The sequence below is a fragment of the Rhincodon typus genome, chromosome 39 (genome assembly GCF_021869965.1).
Source record: "Rhincodon typus isolate 14 chromosome 39, sRhiTyp1.1, whole genome shotgun sequence".
NCBI classification, from domain to species: domain Eukaryota; kingdom Metazoa; phylum Chordata; class Chondrichthyes; order Orectolobiformes; family Rhincodontidae; genus Rhincodon; species Rhincodon typus.
The window spans coordinates 4887303-4911391 of NC_063370.1; the positions used below are offsets into that span (position 1 = coordinate 4887303).

The following is a 24089-nucleotide window of genomic DNA, read 5'->3' on the forward strand; positions in this document are numbered from 1 at the left end:
CATGTGTTTTTGTGTATGCTCTTTCCTGTGCAGCGGCAGGGATCCCTGACTTCCGTAGCCCTGGTACGGGTCTCTACCACAACCTTCAGAAATACCACCTGCCGTATCCAGAGGCGATTTTTGAAACTGATTACTTCAAGGTGATTGTCGCTTATTTTTCTCATTTTGGATGTTAGCAGTACGCTGCACCAGAGCTAGACAAGAAAATCATGGGTGAGCTGTCGGTGCCTTACATAAAAGGATTGGTATTGTATCCTTACTGGGATCAGTTAGCTCAGGTGGTTTGTGACGCCAACAGCGTGGGTTCAGTTCCTGGACCACCTGATGTTACCATGGAGCCCCCACCTTCTCGGCCTGTTCCCTCGCTTGAGATGTGGTGAGCCTCAGGTTGAACTCCGCACCAGTCGTCCCTCGCTAATGAGAGGGCTGTCCTATGGTCCTGTGGGACTATGGTGACTTTACCTTGATACTGTGGAGTGGGAACATTGCTATACTGTCTCTGTCTTTGAGCTGATGTCTGGGAGTGTTAGGATAGACTGCTATGTTTGATCATGCTCCTTAAACTCTACTACTTTGACCAAGCTTTTGGTCACCTGACCTAATATTCCTGTGTGAATTGAAGTCATATTTACTTATATTTCTGTAGAAAAGTCTGCGACATTAAAAGATTGCACCTGCACAAGTTATTTACATTATAGTTTGGACTTTCAATGTCGGCGCTCTCCTCTCCAGGATCCAGGCTCGAGTCACGTGTCTGAAAGCTTGAGGACCCCGGAGCAACCTTGTGATGATGTCATGGAGCTGCTCCCCACCACTAATTAATAGCACAGATTGGGCAGCATCAGAAAGCTAGAAGAGGAAAGTTAGATAGAGTTCAGAGAATAGTCCTTTCATAATTTAAGAGAGGGTTTAGAGCCTGGTATATTTTAGATTCCATGGGTAAGAGTATTTGGTGTCAATATTCGACTCTGAAGAAGCCCAGGTCTAGAGACAGTTCTTGACCTTGCCTTTTTGCGACCAGTCTGTCTTGAACTCAAACTCTTGGCAGTGGGTATAAAACCGTAAAACAAACCATCCCATTCCAGGGTTGGAATGGTCAAAGCTGACGTTTCAGTGCTGTACTGAAGGAGCACGATACTGTCGGAGATACTGTCTTTCAGATAAAACTGAAGCCCCGTCTGCTTGCTATGGCACTACTTTTAGCGGAGAGGTAGGGAGTTCCCCTTAGTGTTGTGACCAATTTTTATCTTTCAATCAACATCTAACAAACTGATTATCTGATCCTTATTGCATCAGTAATTGTGGGAGCTTGCTCTGTGTAAATTGGGTGTGGCATTTCCAGCATTACACTGGTGACTTCTAAAGTATTTCACCGACTTATGATGTCAGACGACGTGAAAGCCTTTTTTAAATGCTGCTGGTATAAGAAACAATTCACCATACCAGTGAAGACACGTTATTGTATCTGTCTCTCCATCCCATTATTCTTCCGGTCCCATCTTTGTCATTCAAGAAAGATGATGTTCAGGGAAACTTCTGTTTTGGAGTAATGGGGGAATATGGAGCTATTATTGTGATGTTGTAGACTGGCCCTGTACTTTTGTTCCTTAAGGCAAGTTAAAGTTTCTCCATTGTAAGGAATTGAACACCCACATGGCTGTGACTGCCTGTGGATTTCATGTGTTACTTTATTAATGTTTGTGACATTCATCTGTTATATTTCAGCAACATCCAGAACCATTTTTTGCACTGGCAAAGGAGCTGTACCCCGGACAGTTTAAGGTAAGGATTTTCTTCATCTCAGTCGTAAATGCTTAGATTGAGATCCCTGGTTCTGGATGTTGTGAGCATCCTTCCTGCATCTACCCTGTCTACTCCTCTTAGCATTTTATAGGTTTCTGTGAGACTGCGCACACGCACACACCTGCATTCATCCGAGCTACAGTGATTATACTCCTAACCAGTGCCACCATCCCAGGAATCAGCCTAGTAAATCTTTGTCACACTGCCACTATAGTCAGAGCTGCCTCCTTCAGATAAGGAACCCAAAACTGCGCACAATATTCCAGCTGTGGCCTCACCAAGGCCCTGTATAATTTCAGTGAGACATCCCACTCCTGTACGTAGGCAGAGGGTTTATGAAAGCCAACTTACCATTTGCCTTCATTACTATCTGCTGCACCTGCATGCATACTTTTAGATGCTGCTGTACACCCAGGTCTGTTAAAGCAGTAGGGATACTGCAATTACACCCAGTGCTCTGTAGGCTAAGAAAGTAAATCTATCTTCAGTGTAAAACAGGGACAAGCTTTGAACAAAACACATTCTCGTTACGCTTTATGTCTTCTTTAATAATGAACACATCTCTTCTGCAGCCCACGGTTTGCCACTATTTCATGCGGATGCTAAGAGACAAGGGACTGCTGTTACGCTGTTATACACAGGTAGGAAGCACCGTGGTTGACTATTTCATTCCCATTTTTACTAATGGTTCGCAAACTGGGTGCTCTCCTAAAACAAAGCCAAAATGCTGTAGATGCGGGAGTTCTGAAATAAAAGCGGAAAGTGCCCAAGAAACTCAAGAACTGAAGTTTCTGATGAAGAGGTCGATCAGATTTTAAAACATTAACTGTTCCTCTGCGCACACTGATGCTGCCAGACCTGCTGAGTTCTCCAGCACTTCCTGCTTTTATTGTGGGTGCTAACCTCATCTGGCTGGGAGCATTCAAAGGCACAGGCATTCTCCATAGACTTCCTCTCCCCCTAGAGTTTATTTTATATATATTTGTTAAAATGTGCATTAAAAGTGCAGCAGTGAGGTTGGAATGTTATAGTTCACTTGGCGGGAGCCATGTTGCTATGACAACAGCCAGTTTTTACAGACATGTTGCGGTCTGGAGCTATGGGCAGAGATGGTGGAGGCTCCAGACCTCTTCCCATATTACAGCTGACCAGGAATATCTCTCATTGATCTGTGACAGAACAGTCTGCCCATCTTACGAGCAAACCTTCCTTTGCCACCAACTCCTGGAATGGGACTCGAGCCTGAAGCTTCTGTCTCAGAGGCAGGGACACTACCCACAAGGGCCACAATTCAGTAACAGGGACTGTAAGAATGAAAGCAGCAAATTATGTGGTTTTCCCCTCCCATTGCTTCTAGTTGTCTGCCATCTTGTGCAATTTTCAATCTTCAATCTCCACAGTGGCCTAAATGTAGATTTTTACCAGTTTTAAAATCTCCCCACCACCAGCGTCATCCCATGTCCAACCCTCCCTCTCATTCCCCCCACTCCTTGACCTGACACAACCTGTCCATCTTCTCTCCCACCTATCCACCTCTCCCATCCCACTGACCAATCCCCACCACTGCCTACCTGCACTCCCCTATCACCATCCCACCTACCTTCCCCAGCCCCACCCCTCCTCTCTCTATTTATTTCTGAGCTCCCTTCCCCCTCCCCCATTTCTGAAGAAGGGTCCCAACCCAAAAAGTCAACTTTCCTGTTCCTCTGATGCTGCCTGGCCTGGTGTGTTCCTCCAGCTCCACACTGTGTTAGCTCTGACTCCAGCATCGGCAGTTCCTACTATCTCTGCAATCTTACTGTTGGCTCTGGTCCCACAAGTGTGTCGAAAACAGAAGACGAAGGAAGTATATTTGCCTAATTAACAGTGATCAGGAGAGACCTATCTACCCAGTTTAGGGACCTGCTTGGCCGCTGGCTGTCCACACATGTCAGAAGCAAGCTTTGCCTAAAAGCGTCCATTAAAGTGACCTCAGTGAGGAATTGGATTCTGACCATTTATCTGTCCCCTTGGAAATGCTGGCTCCCCTTGAAGATGCAGTTACCTGGTAGCGGGTCACAGTTTATTAATTAGCCTAGGCAGTTTCAATATGTGTCATTAAACTATTTCACTACAGAGGCATCACAAGCAACCCTCCCCATCTTTTCTTCACCCTACACCTAATAGCTGAGCTGTGGCTCAGTTGGTCATACCGTCACCTTTGAGGCTGAGGGTCCTTGAGGACTTAAGTTCAACAATCCCGGCTGATATTTCAGTGCAGGAGCAGTGAAGGAGCAAATACAGAGAATGCTGGAGAAACACAGCAGGCCTGCCAGCATCTGTGGAGAAAGGAGGAGTGTTAATGCTTCAGATCTGATATGACTCTTCTTCAGAAAGTAGGGCGGGATGGTGGCTCAGTGATTAGCACTGCTGTCTCACAGGGAGTTGGTTCAGTTCCACTCTCAGGTGACTATCTGTGTGGAGTTTGCACGTTCTCCCCGTGTCTGTGTGGGTTTCCTCTGTGTGCTCCAGTTTCCTCCTACAGTTCAAAGATGTGCAGATTAGGGTGGATTGGCCAGGCTAAATTGCCCCACAGAGTCAAAGGATGTGTAGGTTAGGTGGGTTAGCCATGGGAAACACAGGGTTACAGGGATAGGGTGGTGGGACCTCTTCACAAGGTCAGTGTGGATTCAATGGACTGAATTGCCTGTTTCCACACTATTGGGATTCTATCATCTTTTCTTTCTCATGTTAATTAAGGAATAACAGTTGGTAGGCCCACTGGTATGAACCCAAGATAACACCAAATCATTCTTGTAGCATTGACCTGAACAGGCAAACGTGACTGTGTTTATTGTCTAATTTTGAAAATTGGCACTTAGGCAGTGCAGCACTCCCTCAGTATTGCCCTGGAGTTTCAGCCTTGACTTATGTGCTGAAGCCCTGGAGTTGGGTTTGAACCCAGAGCTCAGTGATTCCGAGGTGAGAGCCACTGACCCACAGCTTGACAACAGAGCACAGGTAACTCCTATCAGTAACTGTACCTTTCCCCTCTTGTTTGCTGTTTTATCACTTGAGATGTTGTTGAGTCAAAGCTATTTGCATTAAAAGGCATCTGGATGGGTATATGGATAGGAAGGATTTAGATGGATATGGGCCGAATGCTGATAAATGGGACTAGATTAATTTAGGATATCTGGTTGGCATGGACCAGTTGGACCGAAGGGTCTGTTTCCATGCTGTACAGCTCTAAGACTCTATGTTGCTATTGAGGGAGAGCAGTGAATTTGGAATTGGAATTAACGCCCTTGACTCTTGTGTGAAAGAACACTCTTTCTAGCATCAAACCTTTGCTGTTATTTTTCCTGACTGCTCTGTTTTAGAACATTGACACCCTGGAGCGTGTAGTTGGGCTACAGGATGAGGACTTGATAGAGGCACACGGGACATTCCACACCTCCCATTGCACTAACCGCGCATGCAACAAGCTGTACAGCTTGGAATGGATGAAAAGTAAGTCTGCCTTCCTACACCCCTCATCAACCAAAGTACCAGCATCATTACATTGTAACCGTTATAAGGGCTCAGTAAACCAGTACTCGGATACTTTTCTGACAGCGCTTCCTCAGCCTTGCACTGCATTGATAGCCTGGGTTATCCATTCAAATCTCCAGAGATTTTGTTTTTATTACTCCTTCACAGGATGTGCTGGCAAAGACATTTGTTGCTCTTCCCCAGAGATAACACAGTGTGGAGCTGGAGGAACACAGCAGGCCGGGCAGCACCAGAGGAGCAGGAAAGTTGACGTTTCGGGTCGGGACCCTTCTTCAGAAAAACGTCAACTCTCCTCCTCTGATGCTGTCTGACCTGCTGTGCTCCTCCAGCTCTGCACTGTGTTATCTCTGACTCTAGCATCTGCAGTTCTTGTTATCTCTGTTGTTCTTCCCAAATCAAGTTCATAGGAATTAAGAACGCCTTTCACCACTTTGAGCCTGCTGCGCCATTTTATAAGATGGTGGCTCACCTAGCTCCACTTTCCCCTGTCTGTCCCTATTAACCTTGCCAGTCAAGAATCTAGTCCCCTTGAGAAAGTGGTGGCCTCCTTGAACCGCTGTAGCCCGTGTGGTGTAGAGACTGCAACGTTGCTATTTGGGGAGGAATTCCAGGATTTTGACCCAGCGACACTGAATGATCGGGGATTTTTCCAAATCAGGGCGGTGAATGACTTGGAGGGGAGCTTGCAGGGGGTGGTGTACCCATGTATCTGCTGCCGTTGTCCTACTCGAAGGTAGAGATCGCGGGTTTGTAAGGTGTTGTCAAAGCAGCCTTGGTGAGCTCCTGCAGTGCCTCTTGTAGCTGGTACATGCGGTTGGCACATGAGTGGGCAGTGGAGGGAATGAATGTTGAAGCTGGTAGGTGGGGTGCCAATCAAGCGGGCTGCTTTGTCCTGAATGCTGTTGAGTGTTGTTGGACCTGCACCCATGCAGGCAAGTGGGGAGTCAGAAGTCTTTATTCATTCATGGGATGAGGATGTCGCTGGCTAGGCAACATTTATTACCCCATCCCTAATTGCCCAGAGGGCAGTTCAGAGTCCACCACATTGCTGTGGGTCTGGAGTTGCATGTAGGCCAGACCGGATAAGGATGGCAGTTTCCTTCCTTAAAGGGACATTAGTGAACCAGATGGGTTTTTCGGTAATGGATTCATGGTCATCATTAGATTCTTAATTCCAGATATTTTTATTGAATTCAAATGGCACCATTTGCCATGGCGGGATTCGAATCCAGGTCCCCAGAACATTATCTAGGTCTCTGGATTAACAGTCCAGTGATAATACCACTACGCCCTTGCCTCCCCGGCAGCGCTTCAAAAGCTTGTGATTTTAAATAAACCTGTTAGAGTGTAACCTGGTGTCGTGAGACTTTTGACTTTGTTCATCCCAGTCCAACATTGGCAGCTCCACATCAACTGGGGATCGAGAGTGTGACTGTTACTACTTTGCCTGAGGTATTTGTAGAGGCATCTCGGTATCTAAATTAGTTAAAATTTTCAGTAAATCTTCAGCAGCAAAACAGGGACTTGAAGCTTTCCTTGTCATGACCTTGCTTCACAGATCAACCCTCACTGTCAGTTGTAAGGTCAAGAGCAGTTGTCAAGTCACATGCAATGTTTGGGTAACATGGTTATTCCTTGGGCCCTGTGATATGATGAGCATAATATTCGGATCACAAAACACAATGTTGTGCAGTGTTGACTGTTGCATTGTTTCAGTGACAGATGCTAGTAGATCTCGTGAGCCTTTCCAGCAATTTCTGTTTTTGTAACTGTGCAGTGCTAACCTGAATAGACATCTCATGGGACAAAGCCACTTCCCTGCAATAGGGGGCGCTGCCATTAAAGAAAACACTCTATATAACTCCCCCTCTTTTTTTCTCTCTGTTCCCCTTCTCACATAGAAACTTGTTTTTGCAGTGCGGTCACTCCCTTGATATGAACACACACATTGTACCTGGTTTTAATTGTATCTTGATCACTTTTCATGGCTGCATATTACAAATACCAGCTTTTTGTACAATAATGTCCACACAGTGCTTCGTTGACTGTCGGGCATTTTTCACACATCCAATGTACATGGCAGGTGCTGTATGAATGCAAGTCTTTTTTTTTAGCTTGGTTGTGACTTTGGGACATCCCAAGGATTTGAATAATTTAACATCTCATCTGAGAGAGGGCATGTCCAACATTGCAGTACTCCCTCAGCGCTGACCTTCTGACGGTGCGCCGCTCCCTCCAGAATCACCCTAAAGTGCACAATGCTCCCTCGGTCCTTGCATTTATAGAACACCTTATTGTCACTGAAGCAGATAAATAAATATATAAGATCCCATTGCACTTTTAAATAGAAGCACTATAATTTTCTCAGTTTACCTGTTTTTAAAAAAAAATCTTCCATGGGACATGGGCATTATTGGCAGGGCCAGCATTTATTGCCCTCAAACTGAATGGCCTGCTCAAGTCAACCACATTGCGAGATTTTGGAATCACACATAGGGCCATCCTGGCTGAGTGAGAATGATGGATTTCCTTTGAGCTGCTGATTGGTTTTAATGGCCGTCAGTGGTCACCTTCATGTTTATCAATTCAATTTAAATTGGACCAGATGCTGTGGGGGGATTTGAACCCATGAGCCTAGAGAAATGACATGGGCCCCTGGATTACTACTCTAGTGACATTACCACTGTACCACTGTATTTTTTTACCCTTTTTTCTTAGTTAATCCCATATGTAACCATTGTGTAATACAGTATTTTGTAATGCTTGATTGCAGTTTTATGATGTGCATTCAGTTGCTAATCTAATATTTCCCTTTTTTTTTTAAATAAATCCATCAAATAGCACAGATCTTCACAAAGCCATTGCCAAAATGTGAAGAGTGCGATTCTGTGGTGAAACCTGGTGAGTAAAATCAAACAAGGTGGAAAATGCCCTTTGGTCAAATCTCGCCACAGACAAATTTAGATGGTGGCGTTAATGGACTGCTATATTCAGTGTTACTTGGAAGAGGAGGAGGCCATTCAGCCCCTTGAACCTCCTCTGCTGTTCAATTACATTTTGATTATGGAGGGTAATGGGGAATCGGCAAGAGTTTCTGATACTGAATCACAATCCATGCTGGGAATCTGAATACATGCACGAGGATGGAATCCCGCTGTCATGCAATATCCTCCACAGTCTCTGCCTCTTGGCATTCCATATCAATAAGAGACCATTTGGACAAGATACCAGTGAATGCTGGGTGCTGATGAAACATTATCTCGTGCAAAAATCATGGTCAGTGTAAAGGAGAAGGATTATCGATGGGAAGATAAATATTACTATCACATTGGTGTCATCTTATGGGCATACTAATCTATTCCGGGAGACAATATACTATTCTTCCACAGTCTCATTTCCACTCTCATGGAGTCACTCTGTCTCTGTGTCTCCTCCGTTTGGAATCTGGGACACAAAATGTGGTTCCAAAAAAGAGTCGTACCAGACTCGAAACATTAACGTTGTTTCTCTCTCCTCGGATGCTGCCAGACCTTCTGAGTTTCTCCAGCAGTCTCGGTTTTGTTTTTATACATTCTGGGTCATTTTGCAGGCTGTAAAGGATGATTTATCGTCCGAGTCATCTCGGGGAAAACAGGTGTGCGTAAATTATGTTTTTCATTGTGCTCCTTGTCTCCTGTAGCCCAACAGAGACATATTATTCATTGCCTTGTCATAGTGGCTGTGAAAATGTGACCTTAAAACATGCCTTTAAGTTTGGGAAAGGATACTATTGTGTACTGAGTTTAATCCTTATCTCATTCCTCTAAATAGATATTATATTCTTTGGTGACAGTCTCCCCCAGCGATTCTTTCCAGCTATGGAGTCTGTAAGTACAGATGCAAATGGAATAATCAGTATTGAAATGTGATTGGTCCTGACAGAGTGTGCTTAAAAAAAAAGTTACATTAGCAAATGACAAGGCCACCCTGCTGCAGTCCATTTGATGTAGACACACACTCGCAATGCTGTTAGCGAGTAGTTCCAGGATTTTGGCCCAGCAACACTACTGAAATTCCCCAGTCAGGGAGCCATGGTGAGTTGCTGCCGTGCATCTTCTAGATGGTGTGTACTGCCGCTACTGAGCGTTGTTGGTGGAGGGAGTGAATGTTTGTGGATGTGGTGCCAATCAAATGGCCACTTAGCCCACTTTGGCCTTGAGTGTTGCTGGAGCTGCAATCATCCATGCAAGTGGGTTAGATTCTGTTGTTGGAGTCTTGCTGTGTTTGGACATGAACCGCTTCAGCATCTGAGGAGTCTCAATGATGCTGAGCGTTGTGCAGTCATCAGCGAACATCCGCTATTCTGACCATATGATGGAGGGAAGGTCAGCAATGAAGCAGCTGAAGATGGTTTGGCCTAGGACACTACCGTGTGGAACGGGGCGTTTATGGCACAGCGGTAGTGTCCTACCGCTGGACCAGGTGGCTTGGTTCAAGTCCCATACGTGTGTTACAACAACAGGTTAGTTAGGAAGATATGTACCTGCAGAGAGATCCCAGAGCTGGGACGGCTGAACTCCAATGACGATAACCATCTTATTTTGTACCAAACATGACTCCAACCTGTGGAGAGTTTTACCCTGATTCCCATCAATTCAAGGAAGTCCTTGATGCTACACCCAGTCACACATGACCTTGACGTTGAGGGCAGTCTCTCTGACCTCGATTGCGAGCAGAAAACCCGCAATCCTTCCAATCGGAAAAACAGCTGAGTTCTCACCAAAGTGGCCGGAACTATAAAGGAAAGAGAGCAGTTGGGATCCATTGCGTTACAGTAATTCAAGTTCTGGTGAAGAGTGAGCAATGTTTCAAAACTGCCCAGTGAGTTCCCTTGAAATGATTAGACACAGGAAGCAGCCAGTAAATGATGCACGCTAAGCGGTGAGTTTTAAGACGTATTTGAGGTTACATTGTAAAAGTTGAAAAGTCTATTATTAGTTCTTCAAGAAATTTGTTGCAGCATTTTATACTGATCTAACGTAAGGCCGTATTGGACTTTGTTACGGGAAAACACGACAATCATAAATCATTTTTCTCTGCTTGTCTGTCCTCCTGCCTGTGGAAGCATTTGCTACCTATATATTCTAAATTATTCTGTTCATTCATTCATGGCTTGTGGGCGTTGCTGGCTAGGTCACCATTTATTGCCAATCCCTAATTGCCCTTGAAAAGTGTGTTACCTTTTTGAACTGCTGCAGTCCATGTAAATTGGGGACATCCACAGAACTCATAGAGAGAGTAAATCCCTTCATAATGTTGAATATATCCATTAAATCTTCCAGTAAACCTATCTGAATTAAAGAGGATTAGTTTGATTCAGTTGTGTTATCCCAAAGTCTACTTCCTCTTTGCAAGTCCCATTCACCCTTCAGGTGTACACTGTACATTGGCTTCTCATTAAGCAACACCTCGATTTTTAAAATTTTTGTCTTTGTTTTTAAATTCCCCCCCCTCCAAAACAAAATCCGTGTCATTTCTTCTACTCCACAGCCCTCCAGGATTTCTGCACACCCCTTGAGGACTCTGTGAGCCCTTGTCTAATTATCAGTCCCCATCCAGACTGACATTCACCTGAAGATCACATGGAGCCCTCCTGGAGGATTTGGCCTGGAATCTCCAGGAATTAAAGGTCAATTTCGAGGACGCTGCTAGGCGCAAACCTGGAGTGAAGCCGAAGCATCGTGGGGAAAAAAAAATTTTGTCGTTTTCTTCAAACGTTTCTCTTTACCAGGATTAGGAAGGGTGTTGGATGTATTGGCTGAGTAATGACTGAAGCACGGGTCGGGGAGTGCAACATATGTGATGTAACCTCTGGGAATAGATTTAATCCCAGGCGGCTGCCCTGCTGATTACAGATCACTATCCCTTCTTCCGCTTTAATTAAAACTTTCAACTCTTTGGCCTTGAGAAAAGCCTTTTTAAGTTTGCCGTGTGCTTTGGCTGGAGTGTGTTTCATTGTGGCGGGTGAATATCGGTGAAATATTCTGTGGCAATTGTCAGTCGTTTACAGGATGTTGAACATGGGGACTCCACACACGCAACGTCCCCCTAACTATCGATCACCATGGTGCTGCCACTTTAAACACCAGCTCCTGATTCTTGCACTCAACACACAAATATATATGTTTAACTTCAGAAGGCAGTTGCCTGTTTTTGAGCGTGAAACCACATGGACGTGTAAGAATCAGATAACTTTGTTTACGCACCTGTACGTTTTCGCTCCAGTTTTAATGAGCACTTTTGTTTTCTGTTCAGGATTTTCCAAAATGTGACCTCCTCATCATCATGGGCACCTCCCTGCAGGTGCAGCCATTTGCGTCTCTCGCCAACAGGTCTGTGTGGAACGAATCTTTTGGAATTCTGGAGGAGAGGAGGGGGGTGGAGGGAAGTGCTGCAAATTACAAGTTTAAAGCTTAAAAAAAGACACGCTGCAGAGAAACCTGTAGAGCTGATGGAAGCCATTGTCTTTATTAGCGCCTGGTGGTCATTCAACATCAGAAAAGCAAAGAGGATGAAAAGAATTAGAGTGCAGGAATTAACTGTTGTTAAAGCTCACTAATAGTCCTCAAAGAAGGTTGGCTAGCTGACTTTCAATAGGAGTATCAGAGCGTATGTGGAGTGAGCAGGAGACTGAAGTTACGCTCAGCTCGTGGGTCAAGAAATGATGATAGTGACTTAATGTAACAAATGAGCTGGAAGATCCCATGATTTTTGGGGCAAGTGTTTTAAAGGTTATGGAAATACTGCAGTTAGATCCAGATTAGCCATGATCTGATTAAATGTCAGCGAAGGGCTGAATGGCCGTCTCCTGTTGTGTAAACCTGGTGTCTAACTCGCTGCCCAGAGCTGTTCTGATGAAAGGTTTCTATTTCAAATGCTGACCTAGAATCATAGAGGTGTACAGCATGGAAACAGACCCTTCGGTCCAACTCGTTCATGCCGGCCAGATATCCTAAATTAGTCTAGTCCCATTTGCCAGCATTTGGCCCATATCCCTCTTAAACCCTTCCTATTCTTATACCCATCCAGGTGCCTCTTAAATGTTGTAATTGTACCAGCCTCCTCCACTTCCTCTGGCAGCTCATTCCATACACACACCACCCTCTGTGTGAAAATGTGGCCCCTTAGGTCCCTTTCATTCTTTCCCCTCTGACCTTAAACCTATGCCCCTCTAGTTTTGGACTCCCCCACCCCTGGGAAAAGGCCTTGACTATTCACCCTATCCATGCCCCTCATGATTTTGTAAACCTCTATAAGGCCACCCCTCGGCCTCCGATGCTCCGGGGAAAACAGCCCCAGCCTATTCAGCCTCTCCCTGTAGCTCAAACCCTCCGACCCTGGCAACATTCTTGTACATCTTTGTGAACCTTGAAATGGTTCAGAAATGTCTTTTCAATGGCTAGCAGACCAGAATTGCAAACAGTGTTCCAATAGGGGCCAAACCAATGTCCTGTATAGCCGCAACATGACCACCCAACACCTATACTCAATGCACTGACCAATAAAGGCAAGTGTATCAAATGCCTTCTTCATGACCTGTGTCTTCTATTTTGCACGCTGATGATCCTGCATTTTCTAGTTTCCATTTTCTCATACTTTATAATTCCGTGGTTTTACACATCGCTCCGGTGCTGAACGTAGTTCCCAATCCATCATGTAACTTCCTGTGGTGTAGAACTACATCGTTGCTAGGTCACAATTCTGGGACTCCCCTTCCTAACAGCACTACGGGAAGTCCTCCTTCTCACAGGGGATAATGGGACTGTCTGTGGTCTAGTAATTCAGAGACTCCAGTTAATACTCCGCGGCTATGGGTTCAAATCCCATTGTGGCAAAGAGTTCAATTCTTTGAATTAGCAAATTTGGAATTGAAAGCTGGTCTAGATTTAGAAACAGGAGGTCTTGTGGCACAGTGATAGTGTCCTAATGAGCTAGAAGGCCTGATTTCAATGTCCCACCTACTCCAGAGGTGTGTAGTACCCTTTCTGAACAGGTATCCTTACCCGGTCTCTCCATATGGTCATTAGATTTTGGATCAGCGTGGGGTACATCAGGGTCTGCCGAATACAAGGGTGAAGTATGGCCCCATCCAGCCCAGCAGCAACACTGTGATCTCTTAACTTCAGTCCTTGCCCTCGCTCCATGCTCTCAACAATGTGTTTGGCTCTGAACTGCCCCTGCAATAAACCGTTAGCTCTGCAAACCCTTCTGCAGAAGAGCCAAACAAGATAGATTGTAGCGGGGCTAAAGAGGAACTCTTCACCACTTTCCCAAATGATATTTAGGGATAAAAACAGAAAGTGCTGGAGAAACTCAGCAGGTCTGGCAGTATCTGTGGAGAGTAAACAGTTAATATTCTGAGTCTGCTATAATTCTTTTCAAAGGTCTAATATGACTCTTCTCTGAAGAACAGTCATACTGCACTTGAAACATTAACTCTGTTTCTGTCTCAATAGATGCTGCATGACCTGCTGAATTTCTCCAGCACTTTGGTTTTTGTTTCAGATTTGCAGCATTTTGCTTTTATTTGAGGCATTTTTGAATAGACAGCAAATGCTGGCTTTGCGCTTAATGCCGACATTAAATTAAAAGCACACACTACAGCATGAAAACGTAAGAAAGTGGCCACTTTAAAAGGTCTAATGTTGACCTTGACTCCATTTCCCAGCCTGTTTCTCATAATTCTAGTAATTCAGAGACTCCAGTTAATACTCCGCGGCTATGGGTTCAAATTTGTTAGCTAAAGATCCACCCACTTTAGCAATCGCATGACAGCAGATGGTGGATATTTAAGCTCTTGTAACCTGGAATAGAAGGTTAGTCTCCGTGAGGTTAACCATGAAACTATCGCTGATTACTTAAAAGTCTGACTACTTCACTCATGTTCCTTTGGGGAACGGTCCTTACCTTGGCTTAAAGGCTGAAGCTGACTTCCTCCTCTTTCTGTGTAATTCTATTTATAACGCTGTGTCGTCTTTATCAACTTGTCCAGCTACTGTAAAAGGATATGTCTGTGAGGGGAGTTGGTGACATATTAGTGATATCACTGGACCTGTAATCCTGAGATTCAGGTGTTTGGTCTGGGGAGCTAGTGTGCGTTAAATTCAATTAATAACTATGGAATGATAAAACCAGTCCCAGTGATGGTGACCATGACAACTCTCACTAATTGTTGTAAAGACCGTCTGTGTGGAGTTTGCACATTCCCCCGTGTCTGCATGGGTTTCCTCCAGGTGCTCCGGTTTCCTACCACAGTCCAAAGATGTGCAGGTCAGGGTGGATTGGCCACGCTAAATTGTCCGTAGTGTTCAGGGATGTGTAGATGAGGTGGATTATGAAGGATGGGTCTGGGTGGGATGCTCTGAGGGACGGTGTGGACTTGTTGGGCCGAAGGGCCTGTTTCCACACTGTAGGGATTCTATGATTCTTGAGCCCTTCTGCTTCACTCATGCCCCTTTAGGAAAGGAAATTTGCCATCCTTACCTGGTCCGCCCTACATGTGACTCCAGACCCTCGACAATTGGTTGACTCTTAACTGCCCTCTGAAGTGACCGAACAAGGCACTCAGTTCAAGGGCAATTAGAGACGGACGCTGGCCTCGCCAATGAGGCGCACATCCTATGAAAGATTTTTTTTAAATTCCCAGATAAAGCTGGAGAAACTTAGCAGATTTGGTAGCAGCCAGGAAGATAAAACAGAGCCAAGTCCAGTGTGATTCTTCTGAAGAGACCAGACCTGCTAAGTCTCTCCAACATTTTCTGTGTTTGTCCTTTAAGTAAAAAGAACTGAAACGGTACACCGCCTTCTTAAAAGGGTGACTGGGGAGGAGAAGCAAATGCTGGCATCCAGGGGTCTTTGCGGTTCAGTGATAGTGCCCAGGAGGCCTGGTTCATGTCTCATTACAACGCTAAACAGGTTGATTGTAAATGCTGACATTTCTGGTGATGCCCACAACACACAGATGTATTTTCTTAAAAGCAAGCACCACCCAACCCGAGGTGAGCCATTACTGAGACTGAGGAGTCTGGCACAGTGAGATTCTACAAGCTTCAATTGAAGCTTCTCTCGTGATATTTGATCAGAGCCGTATGAAAGATACACGCAGCTCCCCACAGAGGTGACTGAATCGCTTGAAATAGATCTGATCGGCGTCTGTGCTATTGCTAGTGACATTGCAGGATGTTGGGATGTTAGAAGAGTGCCGTGGTTCACAAGGGTATTGTGCTAATGATGTTCTCTTCCTCTCTCACTCAGGGTGTCTGACACAACACCCAGACTTCTCATTAACAAGGAAATCACTCAACAGGTGGGCACCCAGCACTAAAAACGCTCCAGCGGAGACATTTCCAACTTGGCTCGCTAGCCTTGTATTAACTCTATCCTACCACCTATCACATTGTGAAAACTTAGAAGTATATTGTAATGTAGTGGTTAGAGAGAGATTTTGCACTTATATAGCACCTTTCAAAACCTCAGAGCACCCCAAAGCGACAATGAGGTAGATTTGAACTGTTGCAATGTTGGGAAATGGGTCCATCAGTTTGTGCACAGCAGGATCCCAGGAACAAGAATGTTGCAACGATAATTGTTGCAAAGATAATTCTATGTCGATTGATTTGAAGGATAAATACTCTAGGGCTAGGACGCCACGGCCAACTGCCTTGTGTTTCTTTGAATAATGCCTTGGAATCCTTTATAGCTGCCTGAAAGGACGGGTGGGTCCGCAGTACAGTTCAGTACTCTGTCCCTGCTGACCCAGGAGGGTGTCTGCTGCAGTACTGTACATCTACTCAGGGCTGGCAGTGCCACCCAAAGTTACTATTGTACCAGACTAACAGCCCAGGGATTGGATCAGCCCCTGAGGCATGTTGTGAAATTGGATTGAAGAAGTTTTGTGATTTGCGGAATAGTTCGACATTGAACATTCCTGGAGTGTCATTAAACAAAAAAGCCCTTCTGAGTTATTAATTTCTTTCAGGGAAGTGATCCTGCCATCTGTACCCAGTCTGGCCTACATGTGACTTTTCATATACCCATTTGTATAAACTGTTGGCTGCGATTATGGGTAATGCCACTACCAGGTGAAATGTTGTACTGGGAAGTTGTTTGACAAATACACATTCAACTTGAAACTACAAACTTCCCTAGTAGAATTGAGATTTTAACAAATTATCATCTTATTCCTACGTCCTTTTTTTTTTTGGCCTTTTCTGATCTGTCTCTAATAACAACCAGGAGATGCCTTCAGTTTCAGAGTTTTGGTTTCCATGGATACAGAAAGCTGCAAATTAAATCATTTTCCTTTCTTTCCATCAGCATGACCCGATGATGGCATTACTAGGACTTGGGAGTTCCCTTGACTTTGATTCCAGCAGAGCCTACAGGTAGATTTTTGTAAAAATAACCATTCTTATTCACGCCTTTGGGTTTAAAATATTTTCAAAGTTTTGGCTAAGTGGTTAGCACTGCTGCCTCGTGGCAGCAGGGACCCAGGTTCGATTCCAGCCTCGGGCGACTATCTGTGTGGGGGTTTGCACATTCTCCCTGTGTCTGTGTGGGTTTCCTCTGGGTGCTCGTTTTCTCTCCCAGTCCAAAGATGTGCAGGTTAGGGTGGATTAGCCATGCTAAATTGCCCCATAGTGTCCGGGGATTGTGCAAGTTAGGTCGGTTAGCCGTAGGGAAATGCAGGGTTACAGGGATAGGGTGGGGGTCTGGGTCGGGTGATCTTTGGAGGACTCGATGGGCTGAATGGCCTCTTTCCGCACTGTAGGGATTCTAGGATTCCACTTAAACGTTAAACTGAATTTGCTGAGCATGGCTGTGGAAAGTTACACTGAGGGAGAATGGAGAGCGGTTGGGCTGCAGGCCTTTTTTTCTGCACTGTGCATTCTGTTATTTGATGGAGTTATAGGAGCAGGAGTTGTTTTCACTGGCTTGAGGATCAATCACATGGATTGAAGATAGCTTGCAAAATAGCAAGTGCAGAGTTGAGAAGAATTTTTTTGATGCAGCAAGATGTTGTGATCCGCAATGCGTGGTCTAACAAAGTGGCAGAAACTGTGACAGTGAGTGCACTTAGAAGCAAGAAGCTGGAGCATCAACAGATCAGAAGGCCATAAGCCATAGGAGCAGAAGTAGGCATTCAGCCCATTGGGTCCTCCATGCTATTCACTGACAGCGTGGTTGATTTGTTTATCCTCCGCTCCCCTTCCTGCCAAATCCCCGTAATCCTTTATTCTCTTTATAATTAGAAAACTGTCGAGCCCAGCCTTAAATGTTGGGCTGTCAAAAAATAATGAGAGAAAATGTGACTTGTTAAAAAGAGACGAGAGCAGATCAAAACCAGGAGATTAAACCAATAGAAGGGGAACAGGAGAAAGATTGGATAATGTAAGAAGGAATCTGTGAATAGAATAGAAGCTGTTGTAAGTACAAGAATGGCTACAATTAGGAATCTTTACAAAAGGTTAGGATTTATTTACAGGATGGTTTGTCCCAGAATTATTGCAACACAGAAAGAGGCTATTCGGCCCATTGTGTAAGCAACAGCCCTCAGAATGAGCTGTCAGTTAGTTCCCTTCTCCTGCCCTTTCCCCAAGCCAGCACTTTTCAAGTCATTTTCTGATTTTCCCCTTGATTGTTTCAATCGAACCTGCCTTGACCACACTCCCAGGCAACACACACTAGATTCCAGCTGCTCGCTGCATGAGGAGGCCTCTCCTCCTGTCACTTTTGCTTCCTTTACCAATTTCTTCAATAGTTGTATCATCTCATTCTCAATCCCTTCAAAGACAGCAATTTTTTTTCCCCTTTCTGCTTTCACTGTGATTTTGAACACCTCTATCAAGCTACCCTTTCTTCAAGCTAAGCGGTCCCAGCTTTTCCATAAGTCATAGTCATACTGCATGGAAACAGATCCTTCGGTCCAACCAGTCCATGCCGAACATAATCCCAAACTACACTAGTCCCACCTGCCTGACCCTGGTCCATGCCCCTCCAAATATTTCCTATTCATGCATTTATCTAAGTTTCTTTTAAACAATGTAACACATCCGCCACTTCCTCAGGAAGTTCATCCCACATGCGAACCACCCTCAACGTAAAAAGTTTGCCCTTCATGTCTTTTTTAAATCTTTCTCCTCTCACCTCAAAAATATGCCCCTGGTCTTGAAATCTCCCATCCTAGGATAAAAGCACCTACTATTAACCTTCTCTGTACCCCTCGTGATTTTATAAACTTCCTACATTCAAGTTCAATTTAATCTTAGAGACTGTTGCAAATGAGAGTTTGGTGAAGTGATTCCTGAGACAAAAAAGTTTCATTTGAGCAGTGAATATAGACATTTCATCTCATCTCTTACGTTTAGATGTATGAAAAATGATCTCATTGAGAAGGAAGTACGAGGAAGACTAATGGAATGTTAGCCTTTATTGAAGAGGATTTGACTACAGGAGTAGTGAAGTCTTGCTTGAATTGTATAGAAGCTTGCACACTCGGCGAAGGTTTTATTGGTATAGATGGAATGCAACCAAGGTTCACTAGAAACAAAATCAGAAATTGCTGGAGAAACTCAGCAGGTCTGGCAACATCTGTGGTGAGAGAGAAAAACCGAGTTTGCGTTGCAAGTCCAGAACTGAACAGCTCTGAAGAAGGATCAGTAGTCTTGAAACGTTAGCTCTGCTTTCTCTCTACAGAAGCTACCAGACATGCTGAGTTTCTGCAGCAATTTCTGTTTTTGTTTCAGATCTTCAGCATTCAGCTTGTTCCTGGGATGGCAGGACTGTCCCGAGGGGAGAGATTAGGCTGACAGGACCTAGATTCTCCAGCGTTTCAGAATTTGGGAGCTAGTCTCATTGAAAGCTACAAAATACTTGAAGGGGTAGGCCAGGCTTTCCCTAGTTTGGAGAGTCCAGAACCATTGGGCACAATTTAAAAATAAGAGGATGTCATTTAGGAACAAGATACAGAGTAATGTTTTCACTCAGGTTTGTGAGTCTTTTGCATTCTTTTTTCCAAAGGGGACAACCTTTGAGTATATTTAAAGTAGACATTGATAGATTTCAATTGTCAATGGCAAAAAGGGTTATGAGGGTAATGTGGTAAGGTGCATTGATGTGTTCAATCCAGCATGATTGTATTAAATGGTAGAGCAGGCTCAATGGGCTGAATGGCCTACTCTTGTTCCTGTAACATTCTAAGGCAGTGGTGGATTGAGAAGTTGGATACATGGTCTCAGAATAAGGAGTCAGTGACTTAGGACTGTAACAAGGAGAAATTTCTTTAGTCAGAGCGTGGTGGATCTTTGGACATTAAATCATAGAATCCCTACAGTGTGGAAGCAGGCCATTCCAATCATCGAGTCCACACCGACCCTCCGAAGATCATCCCACCCAGATCCAACTCTGTACCCTATCCCTGTAACCCTGCATTTCCCAGTGGCTAACCCACCCAGCCTGCACATCCCTGGACACAATGGGACAATTTAGCACGGCCAATCCACCCTAACCTGCACATCTTTGGACTGTGGGAGGAAACCGGAGCACCCGGAGGAAACCCACGCAGACACAGGGAGAATGTGCAAACTCCACACAGACAGTCGCCTGAGGGTGGAATCGAACCCTGGTCCCTGGCGCTGTGACGCAGCAGCGCTAACCACTGAGCCAGGATTCTGAATCCTGGAATACTGTGGACCCTCAGTTGTTGAGTATATCCAAGACTGAGATCAAAGGAATATAATAATCTCGAGAGAGAGAGAGAGAGAGAGAGGAGCTGAAGTAGAAGATCAGCTATGTTTCTAAGTAAGCGGCTAGGAGAGAGCTGTGCAATCAATCAATTATTATCAAATACATCATGTAGTTGAGAATGAAGACATTCTGGCACGTTCCCCCGGCAGTGCATTGGTTGGTCAGAATTAATTCACCAACCAAGGATCTCAGCACCTTTTCCTAATGCAGTATAAATTGTTTCTCTTTTTGTGATTTGCCATTCTTATATCTGTCCTGACATGTGCAAGACAAAAGGCGTTGACAAAATGTGCGTTTTTCTTTACCACCAACATTTAATGAGCTAACCACGAGTTTCACTCTGCTCTCCCCATAACTAGCCCTGTCATTCTCTCCCCCTTAAGGCGCTTCCCCACTCCCCTTTCATACTGAATCTGTTTTTCCCATCCTTTCAGCTAAGTGCATCCCAGATCATAATTACTCACTGTATTTCAAAAAAAAACTCTTAGTCTCAGCTACTTTTTTATCAATAGCCTTCAAACTGCATCTCCTGGTTATTGACGGTGATGAATATGGATCTATAGTGATTGAGCTGAATAACATAGATGTATTTAAGAGAAAGCTGGGTAAACACATAGGTGAGGAAAGTGTAGGAAGCTATACCAATGGAGTGAGGTGAAATAACATGGGCATTGTTGTGATTTTACTTGAAGATACCGATAAAGTCACCTTAAGTCTTGCCAGACCATGGGGCAGCTCTCTGATTAGAGAGAGAGACAGATTACTGGTGATGGTTTAACCTGAGGGTCACCATACCTCAGGTGAGGGGAGAGATTGTGAAAGAGAGTCCTTCATGGTAATCTCAGCTGGTGTGGGAATCGAACCCATGCTGCCGGCCTCCCTCTGTATTGAAAACCTGCTCTCTAGCCAACTAAGCTAACCAACCACTATAGTGTGGAGACAATGTGGAGTACAGAGGCTGGAAGCCAGAGTCTATAGGTGTGAGGCTGGAAAAGCACAGCAGGTCAGACAGCATCCGAGGAGCAGGTAAGTCAACGTTTCGTGCTGAAACCCTTAGTTAGCGTTGTCAGAATGGTGAATACGATAAGAAAATGTAGGAAGTTTTCTCAGTCTGAAGCAGAGAGAGAGGGGTAATGCTGCTATTGTCTTTCAAGTCACTCGGCCAGCATTGGTATCTCTGTAACCTCCTCCAGCCCTGTGAGATCTCCGTATTCCTCTGAATCTGACCTAATGTGTATCATTCTACTGTTGGCAGCCAGAGCTTCGGCAGCCTGGGGCCCTAAACCCTACAGCGCATTCCTTTGACCCTTTCTGCCTCACCTTCCTTTTTAAGGAGCTCCTAGCAACGTACCTGTTGACCAAGTTTTGGTCACGTGTGATAAAGTGGGGGGGCATGGTGGCTCATAGCGCCAGGAGCCCGGGTTCGATCCCACCCTCGGGCGACTGTCTGTGTGGAGTTTGCACATTCTCCCTGTGTCTGCATGGGTTTCCTCCCACAGTCCCAAAGATGTGCAGGTTAGTGTTACCCATAGTGTTCAGGGATGTGTAGGTTAGTGACTTATAGGGGTTGGGTCTGGGTGGGATGCTCTGAGGGTCGGTGTAGACTTTCTGGGCCGAAGGGCCTGTTTCCACACTGTAGGGATTCTATGAATGAAAAATATTGCACCCCTCCCCCATAAGCACTAACTCCCGGCCTTGGTGGCTGTGTGTCACATTCTGGTTCAGTTTTGCACCTGGGAAGCAGCTATGGACCTTGATGGTGCAGTATAAGTACAGATTGCTCCTACCTGCTGCACACTGGGATGTGATGTGATGTAATGTACCTTTGTCACACTGACCTCTCTGTATCGCCTCTTAAATCTATGTCGGCAAGACAATGCAGGTGGAGATTTGGTTTAATGGGATGTCCTGAAGGTTACTTCTCTGCCCCGAAATGACGTTGTTTTGTCTCTACAGGGATGTGGCTTATGTGGGTTCATGTGATGATGGCTGTCTTGCTCTCGCTGATCTTTTGGGTTGGAAGGTATTGTAATTGCTTCACTCACCTCCCTTTACCCACCCACCTTGATCGCTGGCCGATGCTTAATGAGGAGTGCCTCAGTGGTTAGCACTGCTGCCTCACGGCGCCAGGGACCCGGGTTCGATTCCACCCTCGGGCGACTGTCTGTGTGGAGTTTGCACATTCTCTCCCCGTGTCTGCGTGGGTTTCCTCCGGGTGCTCCGGTTTCCTCCCACAGTCCAAAGACGTGCAGGTCAGGGTGGATTGGCCATGCTAAATTACCCATAGTGCCCAGGGATGTGCAGGTTAGGGTGGATTAGCCATGGGATATGCAGGGTTACAAGGAGTGGGTAGGGGTGGGATGCTGTACGGAGAGTCGGTGTGGACTTGATGGGCCTACTGGCCTGATTCCGCACTGGTGATTCTATCATTGACATGACAAGTCACTATGGTAATGTCATTGGACAGTAATCCAGAGGCTCAGGCTAACTCCTGCCTCAGTAGCTGAACGTGAATTCACCCAATACACTTCATTCATAAAAATGTGGAATTGAAAGCTAATCAATGATCAAGCCTTTTATCATGTGACCCTACATCGCCTTATGTGGCTCAGTGTCAGTTTTCATTCAGTAACGCTCCTGCAAAGCACCTTGCGATGATACATAACGTTGAGGATGCTATATGAATGCAGGTTTTTGTTGATGTTGAAATTGAGGGGAAAATGTTTGGATACCGCACCCCCTGCATAATGTGGTTGGCGTGTTCCACCACTACCTCCCCATGGAAACCCTCTGTCTAATTGTGTCCGCAGGAAGAGCTTGAAGATATTGTGAAGAAGGAACATGCCATGATCGACAGTAAGACTGAGGGTGCCCAGGACACAGGCAAAGCCCCAGCCGCAGACATGAAGAAAGATGACCCCGAGGCAAGGGGGCATGAGCCGGCAGCAAGACAGCAAGACAGATAAACCAGCTGGTTAAAACGGTGCCAGTCAGTCTGATCACCACGCAACCCAGCCGAGAGGCTGTCAGTGCAGGGGAGATACTCTAGTAATTTATATTAACTACCTTAAGAGTGACTGTACAACTATGGGACTGATTCTCCCTCCGCACCTATTACACTTTCAACATTATAGCTTCTAACATACATGGTTCTTATCACAGTGTGCTGTCACACCTCTAGATGTCACTGGTTTTGCATTTCCTTTTGATTGTAGACATCTAATAGGGTGTGGGTTAGTCTAGCCACCATCCTCTCGGGCAGATGTGTCTGCCGTAATCTGAGCAATGGGAGGCTTTTTATTTCTTTGCAACCCTTGTGTCTCGTTTCCCCTAAACCAAGCTGGGGCCAGAGCACACCTGCCTGAGAATCAGCTCCACTTAAGACAGTTTAAAGACAAGGTTTTTGTTTTTGGCCAAAAGCTCTGCATGCACGTTTCTGAGAGAGAGAGAAAATGACTGGCAACTGGCGATTAATGGAGAATTGAACTGCATAACTAAATGATGGAAAATGGCTCAGAATCTAGAGTACTGAAGTTTCAATTTTAAATGCCTTAACCCTAACACCTATAAATTCTTCTCGTTGCAAAGAGACAGGTAATAATAATTATTGATGTAAATATGTATAAATAAATTACAGGATGGCACATTTCTCATGCAACTGCTGCAAATTAGATTCACTTGTGAGTTTATTTTGATTACTGCTGATCATTTTAATCTTAAACATTTACATGTTGTCTCTTTAATGTGCATATATCATACAGTGTGATTCATTCAGGCATCTTGGTTCTAATAGAACATAAGAGGCTATTCAGCCCCTCAAGCCTGCTCCAACATTTGATACGATCACAGCTGATCTCATCTCAATCTCAACTCCCCTTTTCTGCCTGCTCTCCATAATCTTTTAAACTGTTTATTAATTAAAAATCTATTTCCTCCTTAAATTTATTCAGTGGCCCAGCACTCATTGC

At 45.0% G+C, this 24089-nt stretch overlaps 1 protein-coding gene across 12 annotated transcripts in view; it reads left to right on the top strand.

The window, feature by feature from the left end:
• Window positions 1-23803, top strand: part of sirt2 (sirtuin 2 (silent mating type information regulation 2, homolog) 2 (S. cerevisiae)) — a 35989-nt gene extending 12186 nt beyond the window's left edge. For 5 of the 12 annotated variants that reach the window (XM_048618353.1, XM_048618356.1, XM_048618354.1 and 2 more), the window contains exons 6-16: window positions 34-140; window positions 1726-1782; window positions 2376-2444; window positions 5166-5295; window positions 8179-8238; window positions 9148-9203; window positions 11632-11708; window positions 15631-15682; window positions 16693-16760; window positions 22078-22144; window positions 22932-23800. In XM_048618353.1, the coding sequence (XP_048474310.1) occupies window positions 34-140; window positions 1726-1782; window positions 2376-2444; window positions 5166-5295; window positions 8179-8238; window positions 9148-9203; window positions 11632-11708; window positions 15631-15682; window positions 16693-16760; window positions 22078-22144; window positions 22932-23087 (899 nt within the window). In that variant the 3' untranslated portion in view covers window positions 23088-23800. Of the gene's footprint in view, window positions 1-33; window positions 141-1725; window positions 1783-2375; window positions 2445-5165; window positions 5296-8178; window positions 8239-9147; window positions 9204-11631; window positions 11709-15630; window positions 15683-16692; window positions 16761-22077; window positions 22145-22931 lie in introns of all 12 variants that reach the window. The other 7 variants (XM_048618357.1, XM_048618352.1, XM_048618349.1 and 4 more) reach the window with 3 other exon arrangements.
• The last annotated feature ends 286 nt before the right edge of the window (window positions 23804-24089 follow it).